This window comes from Octopus bimaculoides, chromosome 7 (genome assembly GCF_001194135.2).
Source record: "Octopus bimaculoides isolate UCB-OBI-ISO-001 chromosome 7, ASM119413v2, whole genome shotgun sequence".
Lineage (NCBI taxonomy): Eukaryota > Metazoa > Mollusca > Cephalopoda > Octopoda > Octopodidae > Octopus > Octopus bimaculoides.
In genome coordinates this window covers 48,198,743-48,226,624 of record NC_068987.1, presented here as the reverse complement: position 1 = coordinate 48,226,624, position 27,882 = coordinate 48,198,743, and the positions used below count along the sequence as shown (strand labels likewise).

Here is a 27,882-nt window from a genome sequence, read left to right as displayed (position 1 = left end):
TATATATATATATATATATATATATATATATATATATATATATATATATATATATATATATATATATACATATGGATATGTATGTATATATATATATATACGTATGGATATGTATGTATATATATATGCATATGTATATGTATATATACATATATATAGAGAGGGAGAGACACACACACACACACATGAGGGGCAGCTGTAAGGTTCCTAGGCTGACCAAAATATTCTCATGAAATGTGACCAAATGCAGTTTATTTTTCAGCATAGTCCCCTTTGCAGTGCACATGCTTCTTCCATCAGTGTTAGTGCTGGGATCTCATTTGTGAAGAAGCTTTCATCCTGTTGTTCAAAAACGTCAGCAGCAGCAGATATGACATCATCATCACTGTGATTCTGGTTTCCAGCCTAGTGATTTTTCATGTTAGGGAATAGATGATACTTAGATGGAGCCAAATCAGGATTATAGGGAAGGTGATCAATCAGTTGAAAGCCACAATCACACACAGCAATCATTGAAGCCAAGGACTGGTATGCTGGAACATTGTCCTCATATAAGAAGATTCCTTTCCTCAGTTTTGCTGGGTGTTTGGTCTTGATTGTCTTTTGTAACTGCATCAACAAGTTGGCATAGTATTCTCCATTGATAGTGTGACCCTTTTGAAGATAGTCAACAAACACAGTGCCTCTTGCATCCCCAAAATATCTGAGGTTATCACCTTTCCTGCAGCTGTAGCAACCTTGGCTTTCTTTGGAGCAGGTGAAGAGGGATGTTTCCACTTCGTAGATTGTCTCTTTGTCTCTGGCTCAAAGTGACGAACCCAACACTCATTCTGGTTTAGGAAATATTCAAGGAAAACAGCTGGATCTGCCTGAAACAGTATCAGATCTTACCATATGCTTTTGATTAGGTGTCCAGAAGACATGGCCCCACCAAGCAGAAACTTTCACCAGGCCAAGTTCAATGTGCAAAATATGCTAATAGCATTGGCCGTTTGATTTATAGTCAATCACCTAACATCCATCACCATGATTAATGTTTTCATCGGCAGTTGTATGACATCCAGACTTTGGACCGTCTTCAAGACTCTCCTTTCCCCCTTTAAATTCAGCTGCCCAATTTTGCACCGTTGATAAACTGGCACATCAAGCCCTAATGTAGCAACCATGTCAGCATGAATGTCTTTGGGGCCTAAACTGTTTTTCCTGGAGGTACTTGATAACACCATGATACCAAATTTTGTCAGTTTTCGAGAGAAGTCGCAACTAATTACTTTTGAAGTCTTCTTTGAAGAGTCAGATGTTAGTTTACCTGAAAGAAGGGGAGTTAAAATTAATGCATGCAAGATTTCACAGGTCTAGCATCACTCCTTCATAGTCAGCCTATGAACTTTTCAGCCCACCTTCATATATATACATATATTATCATTTGACATCCACTTTTCCATGTTTGCATGGGTCAGACAAAATTTGTTGAGTCAGATTTTCTACAACCTGATGCTCTTCTTGTTGCCAGTCCTTACCAGTTTCCAAGCAAGATATTTCTTCATGGCTAGACATGTTTTTCATGAAAGGCTGAAAACAAACAACATTGCTTGTATGGCAATGATGCTCATTTACAACCATTACAGGATATCAAGACAAACATTCACAGACAGATACACACATACAAATATATACATATCTGTCTATCAAATCCATTTTAGTTGGCCCGGGACGACTGTAGAAAACACTTGAACCCAAGACCATATGGTTGGGAAGCAATCTTCTTCATCACACAGCCACACGCACACACACACACACACAAAGCCTTCTCTGTCTATGGCTCGATATAGTTTATACTTGTATGGAGAAAAATTGATTCAAATGAATATTTCTACTTGTTTTCTTATTGTAGGTTTGTGGAATCAACATGCGAACTGCAACTTATCAGTTAGCAGCCAGTGTATTGCGTCAGTGTCGAGAAACCTTAACAATGTTGGTGCAATACAATCCACACAGTAAGTTACTTTCCTAATGTCTGTTTTCATGATTTACATCTTATCTATGATAGTTGGTTTTTTATGAATCTATATATTAGTTTCAAGCTTTGACACAAAGCTAGCAAATTCAGGTGATGGGGTTGGGCGATTACATTGACCCTAGTATTTTACAGACACTTGAGAGGATGAAAAGCAAAGCAGAATTTGAATTCAGATCATAAAGACAGATGAAATGCAGCTAATTATTTTGCCCAGCATGCTGAAGGTTCTGGTAGCTTGCACCCTAATTTGTATTTTAATAAGATCATTTAACTGAAAGTATTGAATGTTTCATTATCATTTAATGTTTCCTCTTTTGTACTTGGATGGGTCAGAAGGAATTTCTTAAATTAGATTTTCTACATGTCATGAACCCTCACTTGTTTCCAAGTAAGATAATATTCCCCCATGACCAAACATGTTTTCACAGAAGACTGGAAATAAATAACAACACTTACATAACAGTGGTGCTCGTTTACATTCATCATTTAATGTCACGACATGGATACACATACAAACACTCACATGATATATATGAAGGCTTCTTCCAGTTTCTATCTACCAAATCCACTCACAAAGCTTTGGTTGGCTAGGTCTGCAGTTGAAGACACATACCCAAGGCACTGCACAGTAGGAATGAACCCAAGATCATACATCCACATCAGTATTTCAGACTTCTTTTGCCTATGACACAATTTGATTTTCAAAAAAAAAAGTGTTGACCCCTTCATGAATGTAATCAGTGTGTGTATATATATATATATATATATATATATATATATATATATATATACACACACACAAAAGAAATTGTAATTAAAATTCATTGGCAGTTGTATTTATTTGTTACTTACATCACATTGTGAAGTGACCTACACCCTACCAAAATATTGCCGTGCCTCCAAAGGTTGGGGATGGGCCTTGAGAAACACATTCTTTTATTCTTTTACACTTTTTAGTCATTTGACTGCAGTCATACTGGAGAACTGGTTTTAGTTGAAGAAATCGACCCTAGAACTTATTCTTTGTAAGCCTAGTATTTATTCTATTGGGTCCCTTTTGCCAAACCACTAAGTTATGGGGACATAAACATATCAACATTAGTTGTCAAGCAATGGTGGTGGGATAAACACTAACACACTCACACAAATATAAATACATACGACAGGCTTCATTCAGTTTCAGTCTAGCAAATCCACTCACAAGTCTTTGGTTGGCCTGAGGCTATAGCAGAAGACACTTGCCTAAGGTGCCACGCAGTGGGACTGAACCCAGAACCATGTGGTTGGGAAGTAAGCTTTTTACCACACAGCCATGCCTGCACCTGCATCTAACACATTTTATTGTAATTTTACTTGAATTTATTTCAGTTTGGTATTTCATTATTAAGAAGGAAAAAACATATTTTTCTTGTTCACAGAATTCAACAGTGAACGGTCTGAAAGCAATTTGTGCTCCTCACCATCAGATTCCTCTGAACTATCCAAAAAACCGAATCATCTAGTCAGTAATGAAACTATAACTCCATCCAGTCCATCTTCAGAAAACACTCACCACAGAATTAGTACCTTCAGGTGAACATTTATCCCAAAGATTTGTACATTCATATTGTCTTGTTAAAAATGCAAACTTGTCTTTTTTTCTCAGTTTTGTAAATTAATCTTAGTTTTCAATTCATTTAAAGTTTGACATAAAATGAAAATCAATGATATTTATGTATTTTGTTTTGTATGTATGTACAACTTACTTTAAGTCTTTAAAAATTGTTGACTAGAAATCAGGAACTGCATTTATTTTCAACTGGTACTAATTTTATCAGTTCCGTAAAGATGAAAGGCAAAGTCAACCTCAGTGCAATTTTAAACTCAAAATGTAGAGGCAGACAAAATGCCACTAAGCAAAGAACTGCATTTATTAAAATTATTAACATCATTTCTAGTCATCAAAAGACTCTGAGAAGTTAAATTCTGTATTTTGCAAAATATCTAAAAAAAGATATATATTATCAGGTATTTATTTAGACTTTTTTGATCAAATAAAAATAAAATAACTATTAGTTTATTAAAATGCATCTTATTATATATATATAACATATTGTATATTCTATACAAGTTCCTGGGAGATTTCTTATTCTAAATTTCTATCTTCTTTATCATTGATAAGTAGAAACCAGTGTTTTAGATAGATACTTATGTGTGGGCCCACTTGGAGTTTGGATGTTAAGGGACAGTTCTTCTGATGTGATCAGATATAGCTACTTTAATAGATTTTTTTAATAGGTAATAAAACTTTGAGTCTAAGTTAATGCTCAAATATTTTGTCCTAAACTATAATAGTCTACAGATTATTGAATTAACATATTTCCATCACACCTCTTTTCAAAAATAACAGATTTAAGTTGCTGTAATTGAATTCTAACAACTATTCAAATTATATTTGAGATGTGCCTTCACTAACAACATAGATAATGTTTTTTTAGATTATCATTAACAACTTTGTTTTATTTATTACTTATATTTTAACTGATAAGATCCCTCATTCTTAAATGCCATCAGAGTAAAGTATGCATTCCAATGATGGTATAAGACAGTATCTTTTAAATAACTGAAGAGTTCAGTAGTCAAATTATATCAAAGACATAATCTGACTACTGAATTAACAAATTAAAAATGATTAAATTTTTAATTTATTTTTATTCAATTCTATATTTAAGAGATGAGGAATTATGTACATTATTTACATTTGCCGAATATTTGTCCTCATCTTGTTTGTTGTTAACACAATGTTTTGGGTGATATACCCTCCAGCCTTCATCAGGTGTCTTGGAGAAATTTCAAACTTGGGTTCGCATTCCTGAAGTATTTTTCGATGTTGTTGTTGTTGTTATTATTGTCATTATTATTATTATTATTATTATTATTATTATTATTATTATTATTATTCAGGTAACTGCCTGGAATCAAACTTGGAATCTTGGGGTTAGTAGCCCACACTCTTAACCACTGTGCCATGGCATATGGCGTAGTTTTTAAGAGTGCAGGCCACTAACATCAAGATTCTGAGTTTGATTCCAGGTAGTGACCTGAATAATAATAATAATAATAACAATTATAACATCAAAAAATACCTTAGGAATGAGAACCCAGCTTTGAAATTTCTCCAAGACACCTGATGAAGGGTGGAGGGTATATCAGCCGAAACATTGTGTTAACAACAAACAAGATGAGGACAAATATCTGTCAAATGTAAATAATGTAAATGATTTTTATCCCTCTTGTTTATTGTAATTTTTGTCTTCTTACTAATCTCTACTCATCTAATTTTATTTACTACTATATTTAAAGGCATGAAGTTATATACACATTTTTTTAAAGAATTCATGACTCAAATGTCTGTTTTCTGAGTATAATTCTTTATCTTCTCATACTTAACACCTCATATTCAACTACTTTATCTAAAATCACAGTGGTTGTGGATTAGCTTCATCCTTTAAGATATCTTTATTTATTCAAAATTGTTGTTAGTTAATTATTTTTTAAAATCAAACTAAATAGAAAATTCTTAAAATTAAAGAACCCAACACCAACTGTTGTTTCTTATTCGTTTAGTTGCAATGAGTGGAAGATCTGAAAGTTGCAAAAAAGTCTCAGTTCAAATTTTCTTACAAGAGTCTTGTTCTCATCCAATATTCTAAGCATTGAAATTATTTTTTCTTGAAGTATATAAGCGCTAAGACAAATTTAATATTGAGAGAGGAATCTCTTATGTAGGAAGTATTTATTTAAACCCTTGGTAAATTATGATTTAAAATAATAAATTCTTATAAGTCAGTCATAAAAACCTTAAAGTAAAAACATGGTATATCTATGTTTCTATCATTGCTGATCAAATTTACCTGTCTTGGGATATATCATATATATTGATCCATTACTATTGATCCTATCTGTTTCTGTTTTCCATTTCCAGCTCACCTGACTCTATGCACCTACCATCCAATCAGTGCTGTGTCCAACTGAAGAAAACTAAGTCCACCAGTAGTTTAGGATTGTCTTTTGTTGGTGGACAGGGCGGCATTGGAGTGTTTGTGAAGGATATCCATTCAAACAGTATAGCGGATGGTGTGGAGGGCCTCTCAAAAGGATGTCAAATTTTAGAAGTATGATGTTTAGTATCCTTGTTTTTTTTCCCCCCCTCCCACTTCATAACAACAGAGGACATTTTAACATTACTAAAGTACGGATACAAACACAAATGTTGCTTTTTTAACATCAAAATTAATAGCATATTAAACTTATAAGATACTCATGGTAGACCACATCTGATAGTAACACTCACAGTTTATACCTTGATATAAATAATAAAGGTGAACTGGTAGTTTGCTTCACTGGTTAGCACTTTCGTTATATTTCTATTGAAAAATACTGGCCCTGTTTCATTTAATTTTGAAAATAATGAAGAATTTCATTAAAAAACTTTGCCATTATTAAGCTGGTCTCTGGAGCATAAATTAACATGAAATTTGAATGGAAGATTTTAATTTATATCATTTTAAAGCAGGAAATTTGTATCATATGTCCAGGGGCTATTTCAGGTGGTCTGGTATCAGAAGGATTAAGTATCTTAGTCAGGTCATTCATTCAAGTTCTAGTGCCTTTGTCCTTAGAATTTAATGCATGCAGATATGTTCTTTTAGATCTGCATCTCTTCAATTTTCACAATGACAACAGCTGCAATTAAGTGTTTAGAAAATGAAATTAATGAATGAACCCAAAGTTGATAATGAGATGAAACAATGAGCCATTTCTCAGACATTAGGTACATCCACCTACTGTACACAAGGTTATTTTTCTTTAGTGCTTTTAATCTTCACTTACCTTTCATATAATTAATGAGCAGCTCTAATGATGTGCTTATTGGGCACTATTTAGAATTAGGCTGAAGCTTTTCTGTTGCAACCACCACCACCACCACCACCACAGCTGTCATCGTCGTCATCATCATTATCATCATCATCTTTCCTTATAAATGCCATATTAACCTCCATTTGTCCATGCTGACATGGGATTAATATGAATGAGGATGAACAATGGTGTTGTATGCTACTTTAATTTTCATTTTTATTTTTTCATTTTTAATATAGAGTAAATTTACAATGACTAATCGCTTCTCTGATTGACTAATTATGATAATTTATTTCATTAAATTCTTGTCTAAATTGCAATATTACAACCGTTTCTCTTAACATTTGGCTTCACTAATATTCTTTGATATAATGTGAAGTTTTTACCTTCTTTGTTTATTACACTTATACATGCATACACTGCATTAGAGGATGTTTGGAAATTTTGTGCGATAAATATGTGTATTAAAAGGTATGTGGCACATACAATTACAGTGTATGTCTATACATATATAGTCTAGTGGTGTTACCTCTAGATGAAGCTTTCTTCAATAGTTTTATAATAAGACTATCAGCACTCTATGTGGATGGGTGGGTAAGAGCAAGCAAAAGAGAGAGGTTATTATAACTCAATGGTAAACATGAGGGGAGTCTTGAACATTTTGTAAGAAGAACTTCTTTCAGGATCTGAGCAGAATTTTTCTGAAAGGAAATGCCAGCTAATTTTGTACAAGATTTGGAGATCAAAATTCTGAACGAATAACAACCAAAAGTTTTCAACTACAGATATTTAGCCTGGAGATATTACTTTATAAATGCTGCCAGTCATGTTAATAGGATTTTCATTGCTTGTGAGAATGCTTCAAAAACATACTCAGCCAATTATTTTTTTTAAATAAGTGGAGAATAAAACATATAACAGCAGCAGTATTAAAAAAAACATTAAACAAACATTTTTTCTTTTTATTGCTTCAGGGTGTAATATGTAGTTTAGTTTTCTTTAATTCTTTCAAATTATGCTTATTGTTGCCAAACCTGTATTAAATAAAATCCATTTTTTGTCCCCACTAACCCTTGCTTTTGTTTTCTAGTTCAATGGAACCAATTTACGGCACGCTACCATTGAACAGGCTATGAGAGAGATATCAAAGGCCACCAACTCTGTGAAAATTATCTCTCAGTATAATCCTGAAAGTAAGTATCACATCATATAAAAATTGTCCAAACTGACGTGGTTCCAATATCATTAAATATTTGTGCTTTTTTATAATTAGTTTGGTGTTAAACTTTCTTGTCCACTTTTTCTTTTTCAGAGTACTTTCAAGGTAGATGCAATTCAGGATTTCCTTTTTATATACGTGCCCACTTTGACTATCATCCAGATGATGGTGAAGAGAAAGGGGAGCTGTCTTTCAATAGGAATGATATTTTACTTGTAAAAGAAGGATTTTATGACAACCAATCCGGGGACCGAGATAGCAATTATACATCTTATTGGTTAGGATGGTTAATCAATAATCAAGGCAAGAAAGTAAAATATGGAAAAATTCCCACTAGGTGAGTAGTTGTTATAAATTAACTGTTTCAGACAAATACATTAAACCTCTTGATACCATCCCTGGTTCAAGTATACAAACTTTTGTTTTAAACTGATCCCAATTAAAACCTTACATTAAAATACCAATTTATATTCTAAACCAGTGGCTCTCAATCTTTTTTGTCTATGAACTTCTTAAATTTCTATTCTACTTTTGTGAGCTCCCGTAACCCCCATTCAAAAGATTCTATTATATTTTTATAATTCAATATTATTAGGAATTGAACAGAAAAATTGTTAAATATTTCAAGTATTGTAGAAGCAGAACCAATTTATTGCACATAAACTTCAACAATCAATTAAACTCTATGGAAAATGAATGTGTATTTATGACTTGTAAAATAAGTCATAAATATACAAGGATATATTTATCTTTTTGTCAGCTTTACCATTGAATCCCATAATAAAAATCATAAAAATAATGAATATAAATGACTAATTCATCAGGACAGAATAAACATATATATATATTTACGCACACACACACACAGAGTTCATTATAGAAGATACTAGTGGTTTTTTAACTTAAATATCAGTTTCATTTTTTTTTATATATTGGTGGACTGTATTACAGTCTTAGCTAAAGTGAAAAAGGTAAATTGGCCTGTAATAACATTCGTGTCTTTTCCATATTCAGTAATAGTAATGTCTTTCTATAGTAATTAACAGTGTTGTCCTTCCATAATTATTAATAGCTATGCAACTTCTATAGAGTGGCAGACAAAATACCATTCTGCACTAAGTTACATCTTTTAAATCAAATCCTGTTGGGGTCAACCTAGCTTACCATCCTTCCAGATTTGATAAAGTAAGTACCAGACAAGTACAGGGTTTGATATAATTGACTCTACAGCCATAATTCCAAATTTATGGCTTGTACCCATGTTAGAAATAACTTGTAAATGAAAATAAAATATCTTGAAATAAGAATCAATAAATATGAATTCTGCTCTGAAACATCTCTATTTGTCCTATTAAGAGACCTAATTCAAAAAGCAAATTCTCTGTACATGTATATATAATTCTTTAATCCTTCAGTCCATATAGAACACATTACATTATATGATTTATAAACTTTATAAATAAATAATTTTTATCTTTATGATTAGCCCATGTCTATCTATATTTATGCTGCAGACTTGGTCCTAACTTTGATCTCAAGAGAAGTAGTTCTGAGAGCTTGAATCTCCTTGAAGATGAACTCAAGTGTTCCAGGAGAGGCTCAGGAACTGTCCGGCGCAGTTTTTTCAAGCGGAAGAAGCATCAGAGAACCAATTCTCGTGACAGTCGCGATCTCACATCTTTTTCTGATATCTCACTTAATGTTGAACTCCTTCCTGTTTTAGATGGTAATTATTATTTTGGTAATACCTTATTCTCTCTCTGAAATTATATCAAAGTCCAATTGAAACTTTTAAAAAAAGAAAATGCTTTTTTTTTATTTTTTGTCTATGAATTTGATTTTTTTTCTTTTTTCTCTCTTCATTTTCATATAGTTAAAATAGCATTTCTCCAACAATTTTAGCATTTCAGAACTAACCATGGTAATATGCTCATAAATTAGGAACACAAAAAGAAAACAAAAATTGGGATTATATTGAAGATTTCTACAGAAAAAATTTCATGCTCTGAATATTTAATAATTATGAAGCTTGTTCAGTGGAGAAGATTCATTCAGTTAAAGAAATATTTAAAATATTTTGTCAAGGCTCATGCAGAGTTGCTACCATACTGGACCAAATGCTTAACAGTATTTTCTCTGCTTTTGTGTTTTGAGTTCAAATTCCACCAATAGATATGTTTCAGAGCCGAATTCACATTTATTGATTCTTATTTCAAGATAATTTATTTTCATCTACATGTTATTTCTAATATGGGTACAAGCCATAAATTTAGAGGTATGGCTGTAGAGTCAGTTATATCAAACCCTTGTATTTGTCTGGTACTTACTTTACTTTTCATCACCTCTGGGTTGATAAAACAAGTACTAGTTGAGCAGTGGAGTCACTGAAATTGACTAGACCCCTACCATCCAAATTTCAGGCCTTGTACCTACAGTAGAAAGGATTGTTGTTATTATAATTATTATTACTATTACTACTAGGAAGACCTGTGAATATTTCATGGCATTAATGATAAACTTATTGGGTTATTTCTGAAAGCTTTATCCAGAAACCTGAAAGCGTAGCCTGTGTTGTGTCTGTATCAAAAGATAATTGCTTATCTGCTAATCATTGAAAAGTGAAGGAAATTGGAATACAATGATTACTTAAAGCACTTTATGTATACACTTTATATACTTTATGTACAATTTTAAAGACTTAATACACAGCACTCTCTCTTTCTCTCTCTCTCTCTCTCTTTACCTTATTCTCTTTTTCTCCTTTTTCTTTTGCTCTCTGCCTTTCCGTTCAACTAATCATGTGAAAGCATTACAGATGGGCTCAATAAAGGAGGAAAAAAAACTTGGTTCAAAAAGATAAATTACACATTTCACTCACAACCACCTCTCTCTCCCCTCCTCCCCTTCCCTTCCCTTCCTACCCTCCCCCTTCAGCTAATCACATGGAAGCATTATGGACAGGTTAAGTAATGGAGAAACAAGCAGAATTATTATAAGATTATTATCAAGGCAATGAGCTGGCAAAACAGTTAGCATACTGGACAAAATACTTAGCAGCATTTCATCCATCTTTATATTCTAAGTTCAAATTCTGCCATGGTTGACTTTACCTTTCATCCTTTTGGGGGTTGATAAATTAAGTACCAGTGAAACACTGAGGTCAATGTAATCGACTAGTCCCCTCCCCACCAAATTCAGGCCTTGTGCCTTCAATAGAAAGGATTATTATTATTATTATTATTATTTTTGTCTTGCAAATACTTGATAATCCTATCATATTTCTTTATTGCCCACAAGGGGCTAAACATAGAGGGGACAAACAAGGACAGACAAAGGGATTAAGTCGATTAGATCAACCCCAGTGCGTAGCTGGTACTTAATTTATCGACCCCGAAAGGATGAAAAGCAAAGTCAACCCCGGCGAAATTTGAACTCAGAACGTAACGGCAGACGAAATACCGCTAAGCATTTCACCCAGCGTGCTAATGTTTCTGCCAGCTCACCGCCTACTTGATAATCCTATCAGTGCAGGTGTCAGTTAAAAGCACCCAGTCTATACTGTAAAGTGGTTGGTGTTCGGAAGGTCATCCAGCTGTAAAAACCTCGCCAAAACTGACCTCATCTGTGCTTGTGCTACGTAAAAAGCACTACTCACCTTGTCTGTGCTTGTGCTACATAAAAAGCACTAAGTGCACTCTGCTGAGTGGTTGGTGTTAGGAAGGGCATCCAGCTGTAAAAATCCTACCAAAACAATCACAGAAGTCTGGTGCAGGCTTTGCCTGGCCAGCTCTTGTGGTACCATTGTACCCATGATAGCATGGAACACGGATGTTAAATGATGATGATGATGATTATTATTTGCTGGAAACTTGAAAAAACATAGACGGAAAAGGATATTTTAAGTCACCACCATTTTAAGTATCATAGATAACATTTCCTATGCGTTGTATGAATGTGCATAATTACAAATATATTTAACAAGGCTATTATTTTGTTGTGTTTGGGGAGAGTCATATTGTCTATCCACTGGTTCAGTTTCCACTCATTTATTATTCATATTTTTTCTTCTAAAAGTTTTGTTGCTTTTGCAACCTTGTCAATGGATGCTGTTATTGTATTTTGTATATTTATATTTGATATAATAGATCTCCATGGAAAGGTGTTGATCTAAGAAGCAATTATCTGTAATATAATTTTGACATTTTAAAGGAAACAGATTCAGTTGATTCTTCATAATCACTGACCATGAACACTAACTATGGTGTTACCTTATTTGTGGTTTATCAAACATGGTTTCTATGAGTGGATGCCCTTCTTAATGGCGACTGCTTTACAAAGTGTATTGGATGCTTTTTTTCATGGCACAAGCATTAGTAAGGTTTCCAAGTAACTTACAAAGAAGTCCCCTCAACCGAGTGGGGTTGTAGTAGAGAGGGAGGTATCTTTATACCAGATATGGAGAAGCTAAAATATGATCAAGGGAGAGGAACAGGTGTCTAACTTGCATTATATAAGGGTGGGTGGAAATATGTTATATATATTAACTTTTATATGGAAGAAGTTGACAGTACCTTCAAAGTTTCTGCTTGCTTTCCTTTGGCTGTCTGATGAAGGTGAGCCAACCAAAACTTCAAAGCTACTGCCAAGTTTCTCCTTGATACCAAACCACCTGAGACCATCCTTGATTCTATGTCATAAACTTCCTGTTTTAAAGTGATCTAAATTAAAATCTTCCATCAAAATTTCTTATTAATCTATGTTCTACATTTCAGCTTAATTTTGGCAATGTTATTTTACTAAGTTCTTCATTCTTTTCAAAATTAATTGAAACAAAGGCAGTGTATTTCAACAGAATTATTGTTACAAAAGGGTTAATAAATTTGGACTCTACTTCTAAAAAGTGTCAAGCAATCCTTCAGTTTCATGTTAAATTGCTTTTATATACAGCTTGACTTAAAATCAAACTATATATATATACAGATATCATACATATATATTTTTCTCTTTTAAGATGGTTATTTTTGTGGATTTACTAAAGTTGAGAAAAATGAAGGTAAGTGTATTTATTTTTATGCCTGTTCAAAAATAGTTGATATATACCTAAAATGGTTATTCATCTTAGTAATGGAATCAGTAGAGCAACTGACTAAATGCCTTGCTATATTTAGTTTCACCATCAATATTTTCAACTGAAATTTCACTGCTGACAACTTCACCTTTTATCTCTCCAAGTTCAATCAAATCAATATGTGTACAGTATAACTGGCTCTGTTGAATGCCAAAACACTACAACTGTATTTGATCTTGTAAACCACTATTAAATTACTATTTCCCTGCTGTTATTTGGTATTTTAAATTTGACATGTTAGTCTATTTATCTCTGCTAAATAAGAAGTGAGTAAAGATATTCTTCTAGTTTCTTCTAACCACTTAACCACTATATTTAGTAGAATTTGCAATTAACATTCCATTATCTGAAATCTTGTATGGCCTGAACAGTAATTGATAATTTCTAAATAACAATTAGGAATAAACATCCATTTGGCAGATCAGATATCCACAACTTTCTGGAAAACATAATTTATGATATATTTTCTGTTTATCACTAGAATGCTTGTAGTTGACGTGATGCTGTGTAGTCATAGACAAAAATTTTTATTCCAGTGTTAAGAGATAATTGTAATAATGGAGATTATGTAAGGATAAAAGCACTAGAATATCCAGCTCCAAATTGCAGGCATATGATGAAATTAGCCATCTTTTAAGGTGTCTTTGTAGTGGAATGTCTGGTTAGCACAAGTGTTAAGATGACAGTGTAAAACCAATGTTTAAAATTTGTGTATGCATGCATGCATGTGTGTGTCATTATCATCATTGTTTAACTTCCATCTTCCATGCTGGCGTGGGTCGGACAGTTTGACAGGAGTTGGTAAACCTGGGGACTTTGTGCTTTGGTATTTTTCTTACAGCTGATTACCCTTCCTAATGTTAGCTACTTCACAGAGCGGTCTGGGTGCTTTTTATGTGACACCAGCACCAGTAAAATCACATATGCACACACACATTTTCAAGGAGAAGGTTGACAGTAACTTCAAAGTTTCATCTTGTTTACCTTCACCAGACAGCTTGGTAAAGGTGAACAAGCCAAAATTTTGAAGTCACTATCAAATTTTTCCTTGTAAAAGTTTAATAAACATGTGCCCTACTATACAAACAAACATGTATGCATGAATGAATGAATGGATGATGTGCTGTGACAGCTCAACTGAATATGTCTTATGCTCAAAAACCTGTTGAAATATGAAGAACTTCTTTCATGTTGTTTGAACACCAAGGGGAGTAAAGACACATTAATCATTCATTGACAGGTTAAATTTAGCGACTGTCCCTAATTGATTAGTTATCAAAACAAATTTCATTTACCTAGTAAATACAATATGCAGTATATAATTATCCAGCTAATAGAATGCTGACCTGTAACCCATATACACTTTAGTTTACTAATTACATTTATAATCAGTGTTAACATTCTCAAATATTGAGTTCTTCATTGTAACCTTTGCTATGAGATGCAGTTTATATTTGCTGTGTGTACTTTTTAAGTTCATAAAACGAGAACAATAACAATGTTAAGATAAGGAATAGGTAGCTTTATTTATATTTGAAGGTTTTGTTAAAAAAAAGTTTTTATTAGATACATGAAAATATGTAATTTTGTTTATATGTAGTTAAGAATCAAACTTCTTAACCACAGAAAAATAAAAATATAAACCGACCTTTTCATGACTTCAAGAATTTAAAAAAAAACATTAAAATAAATATTATACTTTGTCGTCAACAAAATCCAGAAAGCTGCACATACAGGCTTCAAAGGCTGCAAGTTACAAACCCCTAGTTTAGAGCAAATTTGAAAAGTTAGTTTCAGCATTGTCTACATAAACTTTAAGATGTTTGTTTTGTTTGAGAATTATGCTGTTTTTCTAAAATATGTTTCTATTTTTAGGCTCAACTACTATTTTGTTAAAATGTAATGCTTTCATTTTTAGGCTCAGCTATTCGTCCTGTTATTTTGCTTGCTCCTTTAGCTGAACCTTTGATCAACAAGTTAACTGCAGAGTCCCCTGATAAGTTTTGCAAGTGTGATATCAGTAAGTTAAATATTGAAAGAATATTTAAACCTAATATTCAATTGTTTTAAATATGTTGTTCATTTTTGAATTATTTTACTTTTCAAACCTAACTTAACATATAGACAAGATGTTTTTTTCTTTAAAACATGATTAAGGTGAACTGGCAGAATCATTAGCATGCTGGGAAAAATGCTGAGCAGTATTTTATCTGTCTTTATGTTCTGAATTCAAATTCCACTGAGGTTGACTTTGCCTTTCATCCTTTTGGGGTTGATAAAATAAGTACCAGTCAAGCACTGGGGTTGATGTACCCCTCACCCAAAATTACTGGCCTTATGCCAAAATTTGAAATCATTACTTAAAATGTGATGAACTTTTTGATAATGAATAATCGTAGTGGTAAAACGTCTGCACTCAACATTGTCAATACTTATTTTTATGAATCTATGTGGTTTTGTGTACATCATCATTATCATCATATTAACATCCACTTTTCCATGCTTGCATTGGTCAGTCAGAATTAGTTGAGGCAGATTTTTTTACAACTGGACGCTCCTTCTGCCATCAATCCTCACCTTTTTCAAGTGACGATCTTTTTCCAATTACCAGATGTCACAAGAGAGAAATGTGTCAGCATGGATAATGGTGCGCTTGCTTTTAATGATTCTGAAAAGAAAGAGTCTTGGAGAAGCCATTATGAAAGACTGCTGAACGTGGAGAATGAATGGGAGAAGGAGAGCCTGCCAAATGGTGAACCAGTAAACGGACCAGCTATCCGAATAGACAGCTCCCTGGTAGATAAAGCAATTAAAGGTATGAAGCCAGGAAAAGCCCCCAGCCCATCAGGAATCACTGCTGAGATGCTTAAAACATCTGGTGGTGTGAGCTATGGCCTAGTCACCCGCATTGTAAACCAGGTTGTTCATGATGGAGTCATACCCAATGACTGGCGTAGCAGTATCATAGTCAATTGCTACAAGGGTAAAGGTGATGCTCTAGATAGAAATAACTACAGGGGTATCAAACTGCTGGATAAGGTGATGAAGGTCATAGAGAGGGTCATTGCCCAACTAATTAGGGTGAGAGTCTGCTTAGATGAGATGCAGTTCAGTTTTGTGCCAGGTAGAAGCACCGCTGATGTTATTATATTCCTGGTTTGACAACTGCTGGAGAAATACCTAGCTAAAGATAAACCCCTATACTTAGCTTTTGTGGACTTAAAGTAAGCCTTTGACAGGGTCGCCCGATCCCTTATCTGGTGGGCGATGCGGAAACTGGAGATTGACAAATGGTTAATAAGGGCTGTACAAGCCCTATACTGAGAGGTCATTAGTAAGGTTAGGATTTGCAATGAGTATAGTGAAGAATTCCGTGTAGAAGTAAGGGTCCAACATGGATCAGCCCTCAGTCCCCTTTTATTCATCATAGTCCTCCAGGCAATAACAGAGGAATTCAAGATGGGTTGTCCCTGGGAGCTCCTCTATGCTGATGACCTGGCCCTCATAGCTGAATCACTATCAGAACTAGAGAAGAAATTTCAGGTGTGGAAGCAAGGTTTAGAATCAAAAGGCCTTAGAGTCAATGTAGCAAAGACCAAAGTTCTAGTAAGTAGGAAGGCGAACTCATCACACATCCCCTCAGGTAGGTGGCCCTGCTAGATCTGTAGAAACTCCACAAGATGTACCCAGTGTAAGCTATGGACACATACAAGGTGCAGCAATATCAAAAGAAGATTAACCGGGAAGATAACTTTCATGTATGGCAGATGCACAGGGGCAATAAACACTACAGATGCTCAGAAAACAGATTCTATCACACTCCAGCGGGAGAAACTAGAAGTAGTTGATAGCTTCTGCTACCTAGGTGACCAAGTTAATAGTGAGGGTGGATGCTCTGAGAGTGTTGCCACTAGAATAAGAATAGCCTGGGCAAAGTGTAGAACGCTTTTATCCCTGCAGGTGACAAAGGGCTTCTTGCTCAGAGTGAAAGGTAGATTGTACGATGCATGTGTGTGAACTGGCATGCTTGACAGCAGTGAAACATGGGCTGTGACTGCGGAAGACATGCTAGCATGATCCGCTGGATGTGTAATGTCAGTGTGCACACACGACAGAGTGTAAGCACCCTGAGAGAAATGTTGGACGTAAGAAGCATCAGATGTGGCATGCAAGAGAGACGTTTGTGCTGGTATGATCATGTACTACAGATGGATGAGGGGAGCTATGTGAAGAAGTGCCACTCCCAAACAGTTGAAGGAATCCGGAGTAGAGGTAGACCCAGGAAGACATGGGATGAGGTGGTGAAGCATGACCTTCGAACGATAGACCTCACAGAGGCAATGACGAAAGACCAAGATCTCTGGAGATATGCTGTGACTGCGAAGACCCGACAAATAAAGTGAGTTCATGGCTGTATCCTACACCAGTTTTGCATAACCAGCCCCAGCCCATTCAAAAGTACCTTGGATTGTGGGGCAACCTGCTGTGCTTGCGGAGACCTATTGAGTCAAGTACATCAACATCAAAATGAAAATCAAATGGAAATTGTAGTTGTGATACCCGTGCTGGTGGCACGTAAAAAGCACCATCCAAATGTGGCCGATGCCAGCGCCACCCTGAATGGCTTCCGTGCTGGTGGCATGTAAAAAGCACCAACTGATCATGGTCTTTGCCAGCCTCCTCTGGCCCCTGTGCTGGTGGCGGGTAAAAAGCACCCACTACACTCACGGAGTAGTTGGCGTTAGGAAGGGCATCCAGCTGTAGAAACACTGCCAGATCAGGCTGGAGCCTGGTGCAGCCTCCTGGCTTCCCAGACCCCAGTCGAACCATCCAACTCATACTAGCATGGAAAACGGACGTTAAATGATGATGATGATGTTTTCATAGAAGATTAGAACTGCACAACACTGGTTGTATAATGGTGCTACTCATTTATAAGTACCATTACAAAGTCTTGTCTTAATATTGTCAAGACAAAGAGGGACACATGTACCAGAGGCTTGTTAGTGTCCATATATGAAATTAACACACAATGTTTTGGTTGGCCCATGTTTATAGTAGAGAACAGATGCATAAGCTGCCATGTAATGAGACTAAACATCATCATCATTTAACATCCACTTTCCATGCTGGCATGGGTTGGACAGTTGGCCAGGATCCAGCAAACTGCAAGACCACATTGTGCTTGTGTCAATTTTGTCATGGTTTCTATGGCTGGACACCTGTCATAATGCCAAACACTTTACAGCATGTATTGTGTGCTTTTGTCATGGCATCAGCACTAGTGAGATCATCAAGCAGCTCACGAGTCTAACCTCTCTTTTAAATGAGAGGAAGTAAGTAGAGCATGAGGTGATTTTATGCTTGAAGACTAGAGGTTATACATAAAATAAAAATAAATGAAGAAATTCTTGCAATGTGAAAAATGAGCCTCACAATATGGAGTGGCTGTTTTGGCATTTCTTTCTCACCATTTTATTGGGTAATGCATTTTCCATTTTATCAGACAGGACTACAAAGCATTTGCATGACTCATTCCAATATATTTCTCAATAAATTCAAGAATTACGCTTATTCTTTCTATTCTTATCTGGCATTTAACATCAACACTTTCTATTTTCATTGTAGCTACATTGGAAAATAATGCCCAGAATATAGAGAAAGGACAAGCTGAAGGCTTTATTTTAGAATGTTACAAAAGAGAAAACTATTGTGAATGTTATACTGTATCATCTGTTAAAAGAATCTGTGATAAGGTATGTCTATTCCTCAAAACACTATTGACAAGTCTTCTCCTTTGTATGTGAATATAACAATGGAGTAGTAATCTAGTATAGCAATTGTTAAATGTTCAACTTATTGTATTAGTCTCATATAACTGGTCGCTTTAATATTTCAACAGTTTTTTACTTTGCTTCAGTTGTTAGATTTTGTCCTTGAATACAACTCTCATTAACTGTTTTCTTTCATAGCTGGTTTATAAATCAGTTTAATGTTCTATTTTAGTTCATCATCATCATAACAATAATTATAATAATAATGATAATAATAGCAAGCTGGCAGAATTGTTAGTGGCATTTCATCTGTTGCTATGTTCTGAGTGCAAATTCTACCAAGGTCAACTTTGCTTTTCATCCTTTCAAGGTTGATAGAATAAGATCCAGTCAAGTGCTGGGGTCAATGAAATAAGTACCAGTCAAGTGCTGGGTTGATGTAACTGACTAGTCCCCTCCCCTAAAATTTCAAGCCTTGTGCCTTTAATAGAAAGGATCACCATCATCATCATCATCAAGGCAGCAAGCTGGCAGAATCGTTAGCACGCCAGACAAAATACTTAGCAACATTTCATCTGTCTTTATGTTCTCCGTTCAAATTGTGCCAAAGTCAACTTTGCCTTTTATCCTCAAAGATGGTGTGTTAGCAGAATTGTTAGCATGCTGGGCAAAATGCTTAGTGGCATTTCATCCATCTTTATGTTTTCAGATTTAATTCCACCAAGGTCAACTTCGCCTTTCATCCTTTTGAGGTTGATAAAATAAATACCAGTTGAATACTGGAGTTCGATGTAATCAACTTACTCCCTCTGCTGAAATTGCCGGCCTTGTCCCAAAATTTCAAATCATCATTATTATTATTAGTTGGATAGACAGCAGAATTATTAGCACAGCAGATAAAATGCTTGGTAGCCTTTCATCCTTTCAGGAGCAATAAAATAAGTATCAGTTGAGCACACTGCACTCATTGTAATTTAGTAGCACCCTCCCCCAAAATTTCAGGCCTTGTGCCTGTAGTAGAAAGAATTATCATTAACAATAATTTTTATTATCATCATTATTATTATTAAGGCAGTGAGCTGACAGAATTGTATTATTAAGGCAGCGAGCTGGCAGCATCGTTAGCACGCTGGACGAAATGCTTAGCAGTATTTTGCCCATTGCTACATTCTGAGTTCAAATTCCACCAAAGTTGACTTTGCCTTTCATCATTTTGGGGTCGATAAATTAAGTACCAGTGAAACACTAGTACCAGTGAAACACTAGTACCAGTGAAACACTAGTACCAGTGAAACATTAGTACCAGTGAAACACTAGTACCAGTGAAACACTAGTACCAGTGAAACACAATGCAATCAACTCATCCTCTCCCCAAAATGGCTGTCCTTGAGGTAAAATTTGAAACTATTATTATTATTATTGTTGTTGTTGTTATCATCATTATTGAGGCAGTAAGCTGGCAGAATCATTAGCACACTGGGTGGAATGCTTAGTGGTATTTCATCTTCCACTATGTTCTGAGTTCTAATTCCGTCATGGTCACCTTTGCCTTTCATCCTTTTGGGGTCAATAACTTAAGTACCAGTGAAACACTGGGGTCAACGTAATCAACTAGTCCCCTCCCTGCAAATTTCAGGCCTTGTGCCTTTAGTAGAAAGGATTATTAGTATTATTACTATTATTATTATTATTTTATAAGGTGACATGTTGGCAGAATTTCTTTTGACTCTTTCCATTCTGACTTCAAATGCCACCGAGGTCAACTTCACCTTTCATCATTTTGGAGTTGATAAAATAAAGCACAAATGAAGTACTGGAGTTGTTATCAGCTAACCCACTCCCCTCAAAATTGCTGGCCTTGTGCCATAACTGTTGTTATCTGATAAAATTAGTAGAAGTTAGATAACAAAGGTCTCTTTTATCAATTAAACCTTGCATCTACAAATATAATTTTGTACCTATTTTAAAAATCTTTGTTTTTATCTCCTCAGTGCAGGCATGGTTGTGTGGTTAAGAAGTTCACTTTCCAACCACATGTAGGCAATACTCTTTGTGGGTCTTAGTTTATCTTTGAAGAACTAATCAGTGTTTGAAATATTTTCTGACACAAAAGAGAATTGTAATGTTATTATCAGTCCAAATATGCTTTTATCATTCCAAATATGCTTGAGTCACGTTTGAACTGAACAAGCTTCTCACTGCATTTTGTCATAGAAACTATAGCCTGTTTGTTGACAAACGGTGTGTATACACCTATATCAGCTCGCAACACTGTCTACCCAGACCATGAGATGCAAGCATTTTGAAGTAGTTATCTCCTCTTCCGTCACAGTCACCAAGCAGGCGGCGCTGTGAGCTGATTAAAGAGTCTAATTCTCTTATGCTTTTCCAGTTGCCATAAGGTAACTGGCAGTGCTGTGCGGTGGCTCATTATGAGTAAATTATGGAGTGGGAGTGCTAAGCAATGATAAGTAAACTTGTAATGTTATTATCAGCCTGAATATGCTTGAGGCATGTTCGAACCAGTGAACAAGCTACTCACTGTGTTTTTTCATGGAAAATATATCCCGTTTGTTGACAAATGGTGTATACACCTATATCAGCTTGCAGTGCCATCTACGGCACGGTGCTGGGTAGATGGTACTGCAAGATGATATAGGTGTATACACACCATTTGTCAACAAACAGGATATATTTTCTGTGACAAAATGCAGTGAGTAGCTTGTTCACTGGTTCAAATGTGCCTCAGGCATATTCAGACTGATAATAACATTACAATTCTACTTTTCACTGCTTAGTGCTCACCCTCTGTAACAAAAGAGAATGTCTAGTCATTTAGATATCATTTTGGCAATCCTGTGTATATGTGAGGTTGCCATGAGAAATCGGCAGAAATTTTGAGACCAAATGTTTGTAGTAACTTTGAAAACTTTACTTGAGTGTTGTTCATGAAAGGATTAGGTGTCACTTCTCAGTAAGAATTTCCTTCCCATATGAGGCTACCATTTTGTTGTCATCTACCAACAGTGATGTATGTTATTGTTTTCCTTTGCTAGAATTGCCATTGTTTGCTGAATGTAAGTCCAGAAGCTATTGACCGGCTTCACCGGCAGCAAATATTCCCAATTGTTTTGTTAGTAAAACAGAAAACACCCAAGCAAATAAGGTATGTTTGTATTCTTCACTTGGTAAATTTTTAAAAATATAAATTCAACCCTTTTGTTATTAACTCGCCTGAGATCATCTCTGGTTCAATGATTAATTCTTATTGTTTAAAGTGATCTAAAACTTTCCTCAAAATTCCATGTTAATTTATGTCCCAAACACCAGCTTAATAATGAGTTATTTTACTAAATTCTTCATTATTTTCAAAACCAATTGAAACAAAGGCATTGTATCTCAGTACAAATATGGTAACAAGAGTTAAAATTTTTCTTTCAATCAGTCATTCTCAAGAAACCGGAATTTTGCAGTATTATTGTATTCACTTACTTTTACATGTTTATTACCTTCAAAGCATTCTCCATTTGAAGCAATGCATCACTCTAGATGCGTTTTCTACTGTTTGAAGTAGTCCTGGAACTCTTGCGTAGTGATACCTTTTTTAACACCTCCATTGATTTTTTTTTCCTTCACCTCTTCCACATCTGCAAAACGTTTACTTTTCAGGACTTCTTCATTCAGGGGAACAAAAAAAAAAGTTGTAGGAGGGAAGATTAGGTGAATAGGGAGTGTGGATAAGCGGGCTCATACCATTTTTGGTCAAAAACTGTCTTACACTCAAGATGCTGTGTGCAGACACATTGTCATGATGAAACCACCACTCTCCACTTTGCCACAGGTTGGGGTGTTTTTGTCTCACCACGTATCGCAAACATTTCAGAACTTCCAAGTAAAATGTTTGGTTAATAGTTTGACTGGGAGAAACAAATTCTGTGTGGACAATCCATTTCACATCGATGAAACAAATCAGCATTGTCTTGACATTGCACTTCACTTGATGCGCTTTTTTGAGGCGTGGTGACATTGAATGCTTCCATTGACTTCATTGCTGCTTTGTTTGCAGGCCATAGCCATAACACCAGCTTTCCTCACCAGTGGATGACCTTTAAAAAAAGTCGAGATCAACTTCCAACTGTTCTTTCAATTCATGATGTGCATTCAATCGTGACTGCTCTTGATTTTCCATGAACAAGCTGTGCACAAATTTTGCTGCAACTCTTTTCATTCGCATTTCCTTGCTCAAAATTCATTAGCAGGACCTCCAGAACACACCAGTCATATCAACAAGTTTGTCAGTTGTTTGGCAATGGTCCTCCAAGATCAGTTCATGAATTTTCATGATGTTTTCATTCATTTGGGAGGTTGACAGTCGCCCTGAACAAGGTTGGTCTTAAAGCAACATGTGACCATTCCTAAAGCATGGAAACCACTCATAAACTTGTGTTTTGCTCATGACAGCATCCATGTAAGTTGTTTGAAGCAGAAAACAGAATTTCACAGAAGCACACTGTTCCTTCATTTCAGCTATTGCCAAAATTGATGAACCGGGAAGAAGCACTGCAAGACAGTGATGCACCATGTGGCAGTACAACCATACTTGATAAGACTGGTCAGTAGACTGATGCTTGAGGGTCGCATCATATGGTTTCTAGTAGCAGAAGTCTGAACTACAACTAGCTTGCCCCACAGAGAATGTTTCCAATTACTTTTGAGTATCCCCTTGTAAATGCCTATAACTTTTCTAGATGGGACAGATTGATGTGGTTGATGTTCGCCTTTAACATCTGTAGATCAACACAGGTAGAAGAGGAATACTAAAGAGTTACATGTCTGAAAAAGAAGCTCACTGTTGTCAGGTTAGATATGGTAGGAGAGACAGAGTTAGGATGATGAGAGGAGAATTGGGAGAACTTGGTGGAAGTAGTTTTCAAGAAACTAGTTCTTAGGAATAGAAACTAAAATGCTACAGTATGTCATTAATGTCAATATTACTTGAAGCAAAGGCAGTGTATTTCAACAGAAATATAGTAAAAATAGAGTTAATTATCTTGTAGCCTCACTTGTAGCAATGCAGATTTTGGGACTAGAGAATGTTCTGTTCAAAGAAACAATACAAATGTCTGCAGTAAGGCTTGTAATTACAATCATGTAGTAAGTAGGCCGGGATCTTCCTTTTAACCTGGGATGCCCTTTTCATTCACAGGTTGACAGAAAATTAATTTGCCTCTTGTCTCTGTATGCAGTTGCTAGCAAATTCCTTTCTGCTGTTGGATTATTTCACCTGTTTTTTTTAAATTTTGCTTTTTTTTATATCCAACGGCATCTTTTCCCTACTTGCAATTACTGTAGCACATATGTTGCCACAGCTTCTAATTCCACTGCATGTTTGACTGAAGTGAAAAATCACTCAAAAAATAATGTCCTTTTTCCTCATATGAATAGTGAACTCACAGCAGTACTCAGTTCTAGTTTCATAAATCTTCTAAACTTTGATCCCCATTTTGTGGGTTTCCAGGTATGTACTGTTGGAAACATACTCTGCCTTTCTATCCCACCATACTCTCATTGATGGATAGGTATCCTCTGGTTTATACAATGTTTTATATGTGCTTTGAACGCAGTCAATGAGGGGTCTTATTTCAAATAAGGGATGAAAGTTTGGTTCCTCATATGCTAGTGCACTACTAGTGTCCTTTATATGGAGGCATAGAGATAATTTCAAAAATCTTGTCCATGTCATGATATTGGAAACATATTGGTCTCCAAGAAGTTCATTACTACTCCAATAGTTTGTTATTCTGAATAGCTTTCCTATACCCATAATTATATTGATTGCAAAACATGCTCAGATTTCATCTAAGGATGTGGGAGACCACAAAGTCTTTTTTATTGTTTTATTTACATTTTGTGTAATGATTAGTTTCCACAGTAATTGTCTGAGCTAATGTTAGAATCACTTTCACAAATAGAAATATCAGATTCATACTCACACACTACATGGTTTTTCTGTTCACTGTACAGTTGAAAATCCTTCAAATTCTGATTCACTACATGAAACTGGTATCCATTTTCCATCATGATCAAAAATTTTCAAGAAGTTGATGTAGGAAAATGTGGAAAAAATCTCTAAAAATTCACAGAAGTCAGATACCATGCCAAATAATATTGGATACTATAACTCAATTGTTTATGTAGTAAAATCATGGGTTTTCATGAACACACTAACATGATTTGTGCTGTACATCTCATTTAGATATGACTAGGATAATATAGCCATTTTCAAGCTGATTGGTAATATTCACCATTAAAATTCTTGGCTGGTTTCAGGTTGTGTGGAGAGAGAAGGGTCACCAATTTAGTAAGTGCTCACCAATCTAGTAGTAAGTCACCAATGTGACAGATTCAAAGTTGTAATGGGTTCAAATGTAATGTGTTGGAAGATAACAGTGTCACAATATAACGTGACTGAAGTATGTGTAGAAATAAATATCAGAAGGCATGTTTTGTTAATAAAGCATAGTCATTTATTTTAGATTGTTGATAAGTACTAAGCAACATGAGCGTATAAGAATGAATTTTTATCTTTGGGTGTAAATGTTAAAAGATGTAGAGCATTCTGCATATATGCTGCAGAATGGTTATAGATATAAGTCAAGCAAGTTGCATGGCATTGATAGTGAACACTGTAAAATACACATAGTAGAAAGAGTGATGTTGCCACTTGATTTAACTCTTTGATAAATGCATTTATACTGCTGGGTGGAAGTTGTCATGTGTATCCTTCCACAACCAGCTCTCATTGGATGAAATGGCCATAGCACAACTGTGCCTTGCCACCATGACAAAATAGCTCTTTTCTGTCTCACTACAGGAGCTTTGGTATTTAAAGGTTTTAATAGGATGTATCTCTGGTGACAACAAAAGATTAGGTCAGTTTTTCTATTGATGGATACAGCAGGCTGCTGGAGTATGTGCAGTTTCTCAAGGAGATAAAGTTAACAATTATAAACTCCAGATGAGTAAGGAAACTCTTGTCACAGATGCTCCATAGAACATTGAGCAAGTCATTTTCATAGTCCTGGAGGCTCTAGATGAAGCAGGAGTGCATATGTTGCTTAAACCTTCCCTTAAAGTCATCAGCTGTCATGCCTGTATAGTCTTAATGCTATCTAATGGTGTGAGGGTTACCCTATAGACCATAGTCTTTGAGTGGTATGATCCTCCCAGTGGGCAGTTGATAATGTTAGATTGTGGATGTATGCTTGCTACTTTTGCCGCTTGCATTGCTCAAAGCAATATTAACTAAACATAAGTAACTAACCTTGATAATATAGGAATTAAAAAGCTTATGATAAGAAGGTAGCAAAGTGTAGGTGAAAGCAGCAACAGTAGACTTGGTGATACATGTTTCTCAGACTACATCACTATTTTTGATTTGGTCATCCTTACGCTATCAGTTTGGTCTTCTCTGGACTGGAAATCTCCAGTTTTAACTCAACAGCTTGTCATCTCATCTGTGCGATGTAACATCTTAAAATTTCTCACCATTTATTACTGGACACATATTATTTAAAAGTACAGCATTTCTTTGCACAGCTGCCATCCTCCATACACGTCATATGTTCATGCCATCATACATACACATACACAACTGGCTTCTTTCAGTTTCCATCTACTAGATCCACTCACAAGGCTTTAGTCAATCTATAGCTATAGAAGACTCATGCGCAAAACACTACACAGTGAATCTGAACCACACACACATGCCTGCACCTATATTCGTGTGTGTGTCTGTAATGTATATGTATATGTTTCTTTTACAGAGAAGTTCGAGATGTCCAGTTTTGGACAGAAAAAATTAGTAGCAAAAATTCAAAAGAACGTTTTGAACAATTCCAAAAAATAGAACATGATTACCGGCATCTTATAACAGGTAAGACTTCATCATTACATCTTTAAAATAATTCCTTTTCTGTCTCCCATATATGATTTGAAAATCTGTTTAAAAAAAACAAACATTGTAGATATAGTTGTATATCTCATATTATCTTACAACAGTATTATAATAGTTTCAATTATTTGACTGTAGCCATATTGCCCGTAAAAGTTTAGTTGGTTATATTATTCCCTATACTTACTTCATGCAGTCTCATACTTATTGGTTGAACCACTAATTATGGGACAAATTGATGGAAACACATACATATAGTCATATGTATCTGTGTATGATATATATATATTTAAGTGTGTGTGTGTATTAAACTTTTACAAGGAAAAGATTGGCTTGCTCCTTCATCAGACTCTACATTCATTCTACAAAAGGTATTGAATAATCTTTCAGTTTGATACTAATTTGTTTTTATAAAGAACTTGATATAAAGCAAACAACATGTAAGAAACTCTATTTTGTTGTGGTGATTGTTATACTATTATTCTTGCTATCATTGGCAGGGAGACAATGACGAAATCACTGCTGCTGGGGTCAACTTTGACTTTCATCCTTTCACAGTCAATAAAGTACCAGTTGTGTACTGGGTCGATATGATTGACTATCCTCTTCCCCAAAATTTCAGGCCTTGTACCTATAGTAGAAATGATTATTATGAGAGGGAAGATATTTTCTAAAAATAAACATGTGCCAGCATGGTTGTGTGCATGTCATATATGTATATATATATATATATATATATATATATATATCATCATCATCATCATCATCATCATTTAACGTCCGTTTTCCATGCTAGCATGGGTTAGACGATTTGACTGAGAACTGGCAAGCCAGAAGGCTGCACCAGGCTCCAATCTGATCTGGCAGAGTTTCTACAGCTGGATACCC

General features: G+C 35.2%; 1 protein-coding gene across 1 annotated transcript in view; it reads left to right on the top strand.

The window, feature by feature from the left end:
- Positions 1–27,109, top strand: part of LOC106873835 (disks large homolog 5) — a 173,897-nt gene extending 146,788 nt beyond the window's left edge. The window contains exons 15-26 of the mRNA XM_014921344.2: positions 1,895–1,997; positions 3,439–3,592; positions 5,985–6,174; positions 8,010–8,112; positions 8,232–8,475; positions 9,653–9,864; positions 13,150–13,191; positions 15,185–15,286; positions 18,895–19,022; positions 22,097–22,206; positions 26,867–26,976; positions 27,102–27,109. Of these exons, the coding sequence (XP_014776830.2) occupies positions 1,895–1,997; positions 3,439–3,592; positions 5,985–6,174; positions 8,010–8,112; positions 8,232–8,475; positions 9,653–9,864; positions 13,150–13,191; positions 15,185–15,286; positions 18,895–19,022; positions 22,097–22,206; positions 26,867–26,976; positions 27,102–27,109 (1,506 nt within the window). The remainder of the gene's footprint in view (positions 1–1,894; positions 1,998–3,438; positions 3,593–5,984; positions 6,175–8,009; positions 8,113–8,231; positions 8,476–9,652; positions 9,865–13,149; positions 13,192–15,184; positions 15,287–18,894; positions 19,023–22,096; positions 22,207–26,866; positions 26,977–27,101) is intronic.
- The last annotated feature ends 773 nt before the right edge of the window (positions 27,110–27,882 follow it).